Here is a 12,287-nt window from a genome sequence, read left to right as displayed (position 1 = left end):
GAAATGCATTATATGCTATTAGCAATTTTTTTTAAAGGAGGCACCAGGGATTGAGCCCAGGACCTCATACCTGGAAAGCAGGCACTCAACTACTGAGCTACAACCTTCTCCCCTGCTGTTAGCATTTTAATATAGCGATTTTCTGTTATTCTTCAGAGGCAAACTGACAAGGAAACTTAGGCTCATAGTAAGTAATGAAGTCAAGACTTGAATACAGGCAGTCTGACTCCAGAGCTTAATCAGTAGACTAGCTCATGCCAATAAGATTTTTAAATGCCTCCATCAACTTAATCACAGGTAATTAAGTGAAAATGGAAATTCAAATTTACAAAGAAATGAAAAGGTAGTCAATTCTGCCTTTACAAAGAGGCATTAAAACCCATATTTCTGGTGCATTTGTAAGTTATTTATATCCTGTTTAAGATGAAATACGCTATATTAAAAAGGAAGGATTCTTGTGTATCTTTTATATCTTAAGAAAAATTATCATGTTATAAACAAGAAATGTTTTTAATAATTCAGGGACATACACTGAGCATGTTATCCCTCAGAGATATGAACATACTGCTTGACCTTAGGGAGGCAATGACTATCAAAGGATCGTATCAATTCCTCACAAAAATCCTAAACCATAGAAGAACCAATGCCATTCCAATTCCAAGAAAATGAGAGCTACAAGTAGTGGCAGTAATGTAGGACCAAATCTAAACACTAATAAAAAGGAAAGATCACCATGGTCTTTTCAAGTTCTAAGCAATTACATTATTAGGAATTAGCACAGGACCTAGATGGACAGGGTTCCTTATAATGTCAAGTAATTAGAATTCAACATGCACCATATATTGATGTCAGTGTATTTTTAAAACAGATTGTTTTAGGATTTTCAGCAAGACACCTATGGTGGAGAGACAGGAATACATCTCTAACCCTTCCCCAAGTCAATTTTTATGTTACAGGTTTTACAGTTGAAAAGTAATCATCACTCACTGTGAATATTGAAATGACCACTGATGAAAATAAATATAGTCACAGCATTTGGCAAAATGGCCAAAATTTCCATACTTAACTACATGGAAAAATGGATGAATATACCTCTTAAAGAAATATCCATTTGCTTCAAACTGTTCTCTTAGCATAAACTTCCCTCTGTATTCAATGATAAGAGCATCAGGAGGCAAATCTTTTGAAGACTTAAGAATTTTCTTATTCTTTTGTATATGGCTCTAAAATCAGAGTAAATGGGATGAATTAAACCTGGTTGTTTTCAGGCTATTTAAGATATACATTACAAAAAGATTTTTAAAAATTTTGACAAACCATATATTTACCTCTACAGGAGGTTTGAAGAGCAAATTGCTGTTGTTCAAATCTGATTTGTTCATTTCTTTTTTGTCATTTCCATTGCCTAATCTCAGAGCTATTCTTTGGGCCTCCCTCTGTACACCCTCACTATACTGGTTGTTATTTGCCTCTTCATATCGATCCATCCATGCTTTGATTTTTGTCTCCCATCCAAAATGTGAACCATCAGATGAAGGGTCAATCTCTGGAGCTGAACCCTAAAATTATAGCAAGTTCAGCATTAAAGTATTTATACACATGGATTAAAAAATAAATGACAGTCTATATGAAAAGACCATAAATTAGCAGCCTACTACATTTTTATACCAGATATCAGACAAATTTGAGTTGAAAAACTCAAAGAAGCCAAATCAGAATAGTAAAAATGCAAGCTTCACCATCACTACTGTAGTCAAATAGAGGATATCAATAAAACTGCAAATACAAAAAACTTTAGTGACAATGTCAGCTAATGGCTAAACAGATAAAATTTCTGATTTTTAAACACTTTCACTATCTACTCTATAGCAACAATCCAAGAACTCTCATGTACTAACAGTTCTATTTATCCAAAATAGCTTTCAATTATGTGAGCTACAGTACTACATATTAAGGAAAAATTTACTTTCTGATTCAAAAATTTTAATATTTTTATAACGAAAACATACTTTGAAATTCTAATTTAGTGTAATTCACAAATCCGTGGTCCACAAGGTAAGTTTGAGATGAGATCAAAATGACTTACATAATATAAAAAGATCTAAAATGGTCCCTGGCCTAAATTCATCATGAAGGCAAGAACCTTCAAGCTTAAGAGCTTGCTTCTCCTCTGAATATGCCCTTGTATAACTTGAAAGATAAAGATGTTAACTGACAGGTAATAAAAAGTAACAACTTTTTTTTTTAATGTTTCAAAACAATAGAACCCTTTTCTTATTCGAATGCAATCTACTGAAAGGTACAATTACCAAGCATTTTAAAAATACATTAAAACATGGACTATCAAAATTAAAATTATTGGCAATCTTATAAGAGAAACCAACTACTGCAGATAACAGTAAGATATATTGTATCTTATGGTTACTATAATTAAATTTATAATGGATATATGTAAAATTTCAAATTAGCTATAAATGTTATCAACTTATTTCTACAATAGTGAATACCTTGATAAGCAAACAAATTTCTATACTATGCTCATATTAACATGAATTTAAAAACAAAAACAATATAGATTTCATTAAGTTCCTTACATATATTCTTAAGACATATACATATTGCACAGTATGACACATTACTACTAAAATATATCAGCAAGCCCACCTACCATATGAATGACCAATCTTTATTACAAAGCCAATCATTTTTTTCTACAAAGAAATACAAACTATAGCAAGTTGCTCAACTACGTAATTTGGGTAAGTGGCTTATTTTACCAATTAGTCCTTTATGTACATACACATTCTACAATATAATGACTACTTCATAAAGAACAGATTTTCATACAAATATGAAATGCTACTTGTCTGGCCTTAATATATGGCTTTCCCTCTGCTTTATTAAAAGAAACCTAGAAACCGATTCAGTTTTTAAATTTTTCTTTGTTTTTGATCACCCTTCCCCCCCCCTCAAAATTTCTAATGACCAGTTACACCTTTAATACTGTTATATCTTCTATATATCCTGAATCATAAAAAATTATTACAGTATTATTTTTTGGAATTGTAAGTATTTTTGAAATATATGTTCACGTTAAGGAATGGTATTAAGACTTTTTCCTCATTCATTTCTTTATGTACCAAAGGAAAATATTTCAGTAAGCCTCCTACTGAAGTGATTAGATAAATTGGGAAGGAGTAATACTGGAGTGCCAAGAGCTACAAGTTTAATCCAAAAAATCTTTCAAACTTCTTTATTCTGTATCAGGTTCTATAAATCCAAATTTAATATAAGTATAAAATCTCTTTCTCTTTCATGTAGAAAAAAAATGCTATGAAACTTTGGACTTGCAGTATGCTGAGGGACACCATGTATTAACATTCTTGAAAAAGACAAAGTTACACAAGAATAATCATTGTACAGCTATTTAATGATTTGTTTTCTAGCAACATGGAATAATAATAACAAGCTTTACCACTACAGGGACAATAAATATTCTCTAACACACTCTCCAGATCATATTTAATATATGAAAACTTAAGAAAGTTGTTATCCTTTATTACCTAAACCCAGAAAGCTATACTAACACCATACGGCTGACCTCTGTGTCCCAATGCAAATCTATCACTTTTGAGGAAGTCAGGCAGCCTTGCTTCTCTCACCAATTTTAGCATCGATAAAATTGAGGCCTTATTCTAATTAATTATGCATCAAAAAGCAAGGTACAGGGGGTGGGGGGCATATGAGGACCTCATATTTTTTTAATGTAACATTTAAAAATTTTTAAAAAAAAACAAGGTACAAATTACTAATACACTTTATGCTTACAAGGTGATTCTAGAGTGATTTTACAGTGTATTATGAAAACTGACTTGACTAATTTACTAGAATCCCAACTATACAAAAACACAAACTTTTAAGTTTCAAATGTGATTCTGCATTTACATGTCCATTATACTAATATAAATTGGTTTTGGAGACATGGAATAGAATGCTAAGTGAAATTCAGGTGACCCAATAGATAATATTAGAAATTGCTTATATCCTTCTCCTTTTGTATAATGTCTAAACAGTGCTAATCAACTGCAAAACTAGTTTAATAATCCAATTAGAATTCTCTATGTTCCTATTTCTAGTAGATACTAATAAGCAAATGAAATGACACAGAATGGAGAGAGCAAAAAGTAAAGATTATGGACAAGCAACTACTTAGTAAACTCCTGAATAAATTACAGTTGATAATGACTTGAAATGTAAAGTATTTACCTTAACTCTTGAGGATTTCCTAGATCCTTCACGAAAGGCCTACAATAAACAATGGAATACAGGGTTAGTAGTGTTTTTTTTTTTAAGTGGATTTCATTAATATTTAATAACCAATCTGTTCACGGAAACTATTTACTGAAGTTGCATAATAAAAATTTTGGTAAAAGCCAGCAAATTCAGAATCATGGGAATTAAGTAAATAAAGGCATCTACTAGAATACTACTCTACTATTAAAAATAGAAAGCAGACTACATGAGAACATGAAATTATTTATATGATATGCTGCAAAGACAAAGACTCCAAATTTCCATGTGCTCTAAAATTACAAATATGAAAAATATTTATCATAAAAATTGAAAGAGTATTAAAAACATAGTAATTTTGTTGAGGTGATAGGTCAAGTTTGGGGGTATAAAGTAATGTTATTACTAACAATTTTCTAAGTAAATCAGTAAGGAATATATTAGCACTTACTGGAGCAAGTAATAAGTACTGTGGTAAACAATATTTTTGTGCCCCTCACCCTTCCCCCAATAAAGTGCAAACTCTACGTAGAGAAACTAACAAACATAAACCTAGAGCAAGCAACACAGATCCAAATATATTTCAGTACCAAATGGAGAAAAGCAAGATCTAAAAAAAAAAAAAAAAGTCAAAGCCACTTTATGTAAAAAAGTGAAACAAGAGCTAAGTGGACCACAGGGAATGAATATATTCAGACAGACAAATAAAAAGAATACTATCCAGAACCTCAGTTCCTGGATACACCTCAATGCTACTATGAGTGCTACTAGAACTACGAAAGGAGGCATGAAACAGGAAGAAATGTCACATTCAAGGAAAAGCTAATCTATTATACTTTACCTACTGAAAAGCAGTGGTATTTAAGATTGAATAAAAAATGTAAAATAAGATCACAGAAACCTTCTTTAAAAAGTCAGATTTTAAATGCTGCATGTTTCTCATTATGAAAGAAGAAATGAATCCATAGGCTATTTCTGGGAAGAAAAGGGATATAAAAACAGCATTTACAGAAAATCTGAGGGAAAAGGATAAAGTTAAAGAAATTAAATGGTAAGATATTGCATTACTATAATGTAGTGAGGGCTTAAACTGGGATTGGAGAAGCAAAAAGAAATAAAACTACAACTAAGAGACAAAAGGAAAAATCAATAGAGCTTTTCGGAATAAATACAGATATCAAAGAGTAAAGATGACAAAGATTTTTGAGCTCAGATAATTGTAACTGAAAAATAACTTAATGGATGGTCAGGTATGATACAGTTTGACTGAAAGAGGAAACACCAAGAGAAAAATGGTAATAAAAAATTCCTAATATTTGCAGACAATAGTTTTTATAAATGAAAATATAAAAATCAAATTTAAAAAATTATTTTCACGTTTTAATACTTTATTATGCATTATTCATAGTGTTAATGTTTCATATCAAAGTTATTGCATAAACACCAATCCCTTAATAGTTTTATGAATATTTTTTAAACTTTCATCTGCCCAAAATATTAACCTCCTAGCTCCATTCACATTTTCAACTACTAACCATAACAGACTGAAAAAAGAAAACTGTACCCTTTTGCTATATTTTGAATTATATATTGCCCCCCAAAAATAAGAAATTTATCATGTCTAATTCATGGATTCCTTTTTTTAAATCCTTGTTTATGTATCACTAACAAAAGCAGAGAAAATATTTTCCTTTTTAAAAGAACATTATTACTCTGAAATTAATGACAAAAGAGTCAGTATTCATTTAATTACCAAAAGTCATTCCATCCAAAAAAATGCAAAATTTTTAATTCAAATAATAGATTTTAATTAAATGACCTAGAAAAATAAATACACAAAGATAAAACTGCCAAGTCACCTTTACACAACAGACAAAGAAGGAAGCATAATTTGAAAGCAGTAGACAGGGAAGCAGATCTGGCTCAACTGATAGAGCATCTGCCTACCATATGGGAGGTCCAGGGTTCAAACCCATGGCCTGTGTGGTCCACCCACAGTGTGGCTGCACGCAAAGAGAGCTGTGCCATTCAGGGGTAACCCTCACACAGAGGAGCCCCACGTGCAAGGAGTGCACCCCATAAGGAGAGCTGCCCCACATGAAAAAAGGCTGCCCAGGAGTGGCGCCACACACACAGAGAGCTGACGAAGCAAGATGACGCAACAAAGAGAGACACAGATTCCCAGTGCCGCTGACAAGAATAAAAGTAGACACAGAAGAACACAGAGTGAATGGACACAAAGAGCAGAAACTGAGGGGGAAGGTTGGGGGAAGGTGGGGGCAAGGGGAGAGAAATTAAAAAGAAAAAAGAAAAAAAAAAGAAAGCAGTAGACAAAATGGGAGTTCCGAAATTATAAAATACATTTAAGCTCTCTTTGTACAACTGACAATCTATCAGAGACAAGGAAAACAACAATGAAACAAGGCAAAATGTGGTTAAGTGCTATAATAAAAGGTTTAAATGCCATAATGGGATACAGAGAAAGATCATGTTTGATAGGAGAAAAGCAAATTTCATGAAGAAAGTAGCACTGAGGTGAGCTTCAAAGTATAGTAAGAGTTTAAAAGTTAAAAGAGAGAAAAGAGAACCTTTCAAATGGTGAAGGGAACATATGTCCAGTAAGTGTGGGGAGAATCTGGTAATAGTAAGTTGTCCAGAATGGATAAAATATTGATAGAAGAGTAAAAGAAAAAAATGGACAAATACTTGAAGCCTGCTAGGAAGTCAAGACTTAATAAAAGTTAAGTAGGCAAAATCAGGAAAATGAAAAATTATTTAAAGTACATGCAGCCTAATAAATAAGCATATATTGTAAAGAATTCCTCAGGAAAAAAGTGCCTTTTTTTGGAAAGCTTGGCTAAAATTTTATATCTAGGTATAATTTCAAGTCTATAGTAGCAATATAATCCATTGTAAAAGTATTTTTTTTTAAATATGACAAAATTTTTATTAGCAATTATAACATATTAAAGAAGAAGTGATTATAATATTTTTCTGCCTAGGGTTAATTTAGCATGCGAAATTTCAGACATAAAAATCAACATGGTAAAAAATTCAACAAGGAGGAGTCTTGGAGGTGGACTTGGCCCAATGGATAGGGTGACCACCTACCACATGGGAGGTCCGCGGTTCAAACCCTGGGCCTCCTTGAACAGTGTGGAGCTGGCCCATGCGCAGTGCTGACGTGCGCAACAAGTGCCGTGCCATGCAGGGGTGTCCCCCGTGTAGGGGAGCCCCACGTGCAAGGAGTGCTCCCTGTAAGGAGAGCCGCCCAGTGGGAAAGAAAGTACAGCCTGCCTGAGAATGGAGCTGCACACACAGAGAGCTGACACAACAAAGAGAAACAAAGATTCCCGGTGCCACTGATAAGGATAGAAGCGGTCACAGAAGAACACACAGCGAATGGACACAGCAGACAACGGGGGGTGGGGTGGGGGGGTTGGGCGGGGGTGGTGGGGAGAAAAATAAATAAATAATAAATATTTTTTTTAAAAGGAGTCTTATTAAAAAGATTAAATATTATTCAAATAGAGAAAAGCAGTTATAAACAATCACCCTCATTCATTAGATGTAAAACTGCTTCTTTACCTGTTTCTAAGTTATTAAAAATTTAGGACTATATTTCTGTTATCTAAAACAGCAGTCTTGAGAAACAGATGTGGCCCAACCAACTGCGCTCCCATCTACCATATAGGAGGTCCAGGGTTCAATGCCCAGGGCCTCCTGGTGAGAGCAAGCTGGCCCATACAGCAAGCTGGCCCATGCGAATTCAGCCCCACACAGGAGAACCACCCTCCGTGGGAATGCTGCACCATGCAGGAAAAGCCACCCCGTCATGAGTGCCTACCAACGCGGAGAGCTGGCAAAGCAAGATGATGCAACAAGAGACACAGAGGAGAGAAAATGAAAAGAGAAGAAAAAGAAAATAAAAAGAACAGGTAGGTGAGGTGGTGCAAGAGAATGATCACCTCTCCCCCACTCCAGAAGGTGCCAGGATTGGTTCCCGGAGCCACCTAATGAGAATACAAGCAGACACAGAAGAACACACAGCGAATGTACACAGAGAGCAGACAATTTGGGGGGTGGGGGGTGGAGAGGGACAGGGGAGAAAGAGAAATAAAAAAATAAAAATAAAAGCAGTTCTTTTGTATTTTAGCTTTTGCATTTCAAAATAAAAGTCTTATAGGAACAGTGATTTCAAAGCAGTTTGCAAAAATCTGCTCTCTATTCAACTTCAATCCTCTGATTTAATAACTTAAAAAAAAAGTGAGGCTTTCATTAGATCCTGCCACCTTTTCTAGCTAATATCCATTACTCTCCTGCTTTTCCTATAAAACATCTGCCATTCCTGTTAAACTCAGCTGCCCCCGCTTCTTACCTACTCATTTTTCAAAAAGCAGAAACTTACTTTTTTACATTTTGAAATGTTTTGTTCTTTCTCTCCACTTTTTTTCCTTCTTTTATCATTAACCTTGGAAACTCTTGAAGCAGTTAAAGTAATTGATGTTGGAGTATGCTGATATGCAGTATATAATTCCATAGGAACTTCATCACCACTCTCAGTTGCACTTGTATCACCATCTTCAAAAGCAAAATAAAAATTGCTGTATATGTAATACTCTAGTTCACACAAAAGAATAAAAAAGCATTCCATATGACAAACTATTAGTATCCAACTTTTTAAAGAATAAACACATTTCTGCACTTCTTCAATCATCTCACTCATAATTACATGATAAATCTAAATGCAAACTATAAATATCATTTCACAGCCAATAAACTAAAAAGGATCCATGATGAGACTGCTCTGGTGCTGAGATTGTGGGATACAGGCAATCTCATGTAAAGCCAGGTGAAATTCAAAATTCCTTACAAAAGGGTATTTAGAAATAACTATCAAAATTATATATGCATGTACCCTTGGTAATCCCAGTTCTAGAGATCTACCCAAACATAAAATGGCAAAAGTACAATAAAAAATTCTGCATTAATGTTTTGTTGATGGCACTGTTTGTAATAGGATCAACAACAACAAAAAATACTGGAAACAATCCAAATGTTCATCAAAGAAGAAGGCTGAATAAACTGACAAAAAAAAAATTGTGTTGGTATCAAAAGATTTTAAGCCAAAATGAAAGATATGGTGAATATTATACTTCCAAATACTGTAATATATAGTAAACGAATGGATTGCCATCTTTCAGAAGAATAAACATTTCACTTCTTTTTACACCTATAGGTTACCTAGATGTAGAAAATTATGGGTGATTTTTAAATTTTGTTTTGTTTCTTCTCTAATTTCCATATTTCCAAAAATAAGTACATACTAATTCTGTAATAAAAGTATTTTAAGTTCTATACCCAAGACTGTAAATTATAAAGCAATGAACATTCGTAAGATTTTTATATCTAACCAGAAAATACAGCCCACTTATTTCCTCAATGATGCTAATCTTAATTTAGCATTGATTCGTTTTACCCACCTGACATATTTTCCCTTTTCTGGCGTTGTAGTAGCACCGCCCTCTCTTTATCCAAACTCCTATATTAAAATATTAATGTGATTATTTATCAAACTTTCATGAATTTCCTCTTTTAAATGTAGTGAACTTTACAATGTCTGCTTTTCTCAATGAAAAACCAACAGCATAAAATATACACACTGTTCCCTACTTCAGACTTTAGATAAGATCTAATATAATTAAAAGAAGATGTGAGTAAAGTGACTCCATTTTACTAATAAAATTTTTACTTAAGTAACAATTTTTCCCCAAGAGTATTCAAAGCTTTTGAGTCTGAAATAAAATCCATAATAATTAGAACAATCTAATTAAAATCACATCTTAAATTTCTTGAAGAAATGTATGATATTGAATTTGAATCTATGACATTAACATTTGCCTCAATTTCCACTTTTGAAATAATAAACACTAAACATTTAGCAATTAAGTAAAATATTTCATTAACCTTCCCCAATTCCTCCTATACTATATTATCCATAGTAATTGTTTTACTTTTACTTTTTAACTTTTTCAGTATATAAACTTAACTAGTTCAGGGGCCAAATAACACTAGATATTATTCCCAGATGGGAGAATAAATTATCTACAACTCAGTGACAGACTTGCCTTAATATCAAGTAGAAAATGTAACTACCCCAGCATCACAAATATCTAGGGGTGGTGGACTTGGCCCAGTGGTTAGGGCGTCTGTCTACCACATGGGAGGTCTGCGATTCAAACCCCGGGCCTCCTTGACCCGTATGGAACTGGCCCATGCACAGTGCTGATGCACGCAAGGAGTGCCGTGCCACGCAGGGGTGTCCCCGTATAGGGGACCCCATGCTCAAGGAGTGCGCCCCGTAAGGAGAGCTGCCCAGCGCCAAAGAAAGTGCAGCCTCCCTAAGAATGGCGCCACCCACACAGAGAAATGACACAAGATTACACAGCAAAAAGCAACACAGATTCCCATGCCGCTGACAACAACAGAAGTGGACAAAGAAGACGCAGCAAATAGACACAAAGAACAGACAACCAGAGTGGGGGGGAAGGGGAGAGAAATTAATAAATTAATTAAAACAACAACAACAAATATCTAGGTATTGCAGAATGATAAACAGGTATTTCTTGACTGACTTTTCTTCCCAATGGTTACTTTTTAACCAACTCTTTCTGAAATCAACAGAAACCCCATAAAAAACTATCTGGCAAGTGGCTAGTAACTATCAAAAAGTGAAATAAAGCCACATAGGAAAACTTCACTCATAATTAAAAGAAATATAAAGTCTAAGTACCCTGAGATTACATTTATTTCTCACTTAACCAGGCAAAAATACAAGTATGTCAAACACTATCATGAGTTTAGGAAAATATATAGGTTCATTCATTGTTACAGGGAATTCAAAATTGTACGGCTTCTCCTGGAAGGGAATTTGGTAATAACTGGCAAAATTATATACGCATTTACCCTTTTACTGAACAATCCCACTTCTATTTGCAATAACAAAAGACTGGAAACAACTTCAGTTGAATAAACAACAGTACATCAAAAAGATGGAGTATCTTGAAGTTATAGAAAAAAATGTGGCATATCTCTATTAACTACTAGAAAAGTGATCTTCAGCATCTTTTTTAAAAAAACTTTCTATTGTAGTAACATATATACAGCTCAAAATTTCTTATTTCAACCACTTATAAGTATATAGTTCGATGCAATTACATTCAAAATATTATACTACCATCATCAACATCCATTACCCAACTTTTTGATCAACCTGAAAAGAAACTCTGCTCCCTTTAAGCAGTAACTCCAGCCATCCCCACTAACTGTAATCCTACTGTCTCTAAGAAATTTGCTTATTCTAATTATTTCACAAATGAGATCATATAATATTTGTCTTTTTTTGTCTGGCTTATTTCACTCAAGATAATGTCACTCAACATGACCCTTGTCATCAAGGTTCATTTGTGTTATAAATGCATGTATGAGAACTTATATTCCTTTTTATGGCCGAGTAATAGTCCATTGTATATATTACTACATTTTGTTTATCCATCTACTATTGATAGACACTAGGGTTTCTTCCATCTTTTGGCATTGTGACTAATGCTATAATAATGCTGGTATAGAAATATCTGTTCAAGTCTCAGCTTTCAGCTTTTTTGGGTAGAAAACTGGAAGTGAAACTGCTGAGTCATATGATTATTCTATGTTCAACTTTTTGAGGAACTGTCAAACTGACTTTCACAGTGGTTGTACCATTTTACAATGACCCCCAAAAGGTAGAGGTGTGCCAATTTTTCTACATTCTTGTCAACACTTATTTTTTTTTAAATAATTTCATCAAAATTTAAAACTTTTATTCCACAAGACACTGTCAAGAAGTTAAAAAACAAACTACAAAATGAAAGTAATTGCTCACCACAAATCTGATTAAGGGTTTAATGTCCAGAATATATGAAGAACCACTACGAATCAACAGCAAGAAAAGAACCCAA

General features: G+C 33.7%; 1 protein-coding gene across 5 annotated transcripts in view; it reads right to left on the bottom strand.

Moving 5' to 3' along the window:
• KMT2E (lysine methyltransferase 2E (inactive)) overlaps positions 1-12,287 on the bottom strand; it is a 112,156-nt gene that overhangs the window by 26,671 nt on the left and 73,198 nt on the right. For all 5 annotated transcript variants that reach the window (XM_058297123.2, XM_058297126.2, XM_058297124.2 and 2 more), the window contains 5 exons: positions 9,774-9,832; positions 8,699-8,871; positions 4,267-4,305; positions 1,329-1,559; positions 1,093-1,223 (listed from right to left, as the gene is read on the bottom strand). In XM_058297123.2, coding sequence (XP_058153106.1) covers positions 1,093-1,223; positions 1,329-1,559; positions 4,267-4,305; positions 8,699-8,871; positions 9,774-9,832 — 633 coding nt within the window. The remainder of the gene's footprint in view (positions 1-1,092; positions 1,224-1,328; positions 1,560-4,266; positions 4,306-8,698; positions 8,872-9,773; positions 9,833-12,287) is intronic.

The sequence above is a fragment of the Dasypus novemcinctus genome, chromosome 5 (genome assembly GCF_030445035.2).
Source record: "Dasypus novemcinctus isolate mDasNov1 chromosome 5, mDasNov1.1.hap2, whole genome shotgun sequence".
In the NCBI taxonomy this organism is placed as follows: domain Eukaryota; kingdom Metazoa; phylum Chordata; class Mammalia; order Cingulata; family Dasypodidae; genus Dasypus; species Dasypus novemcinctus.
Note: the sequence above shows the minus strand (reverse complement) of the source record. Positions and strands in the feature narration are given on the sequence as shown.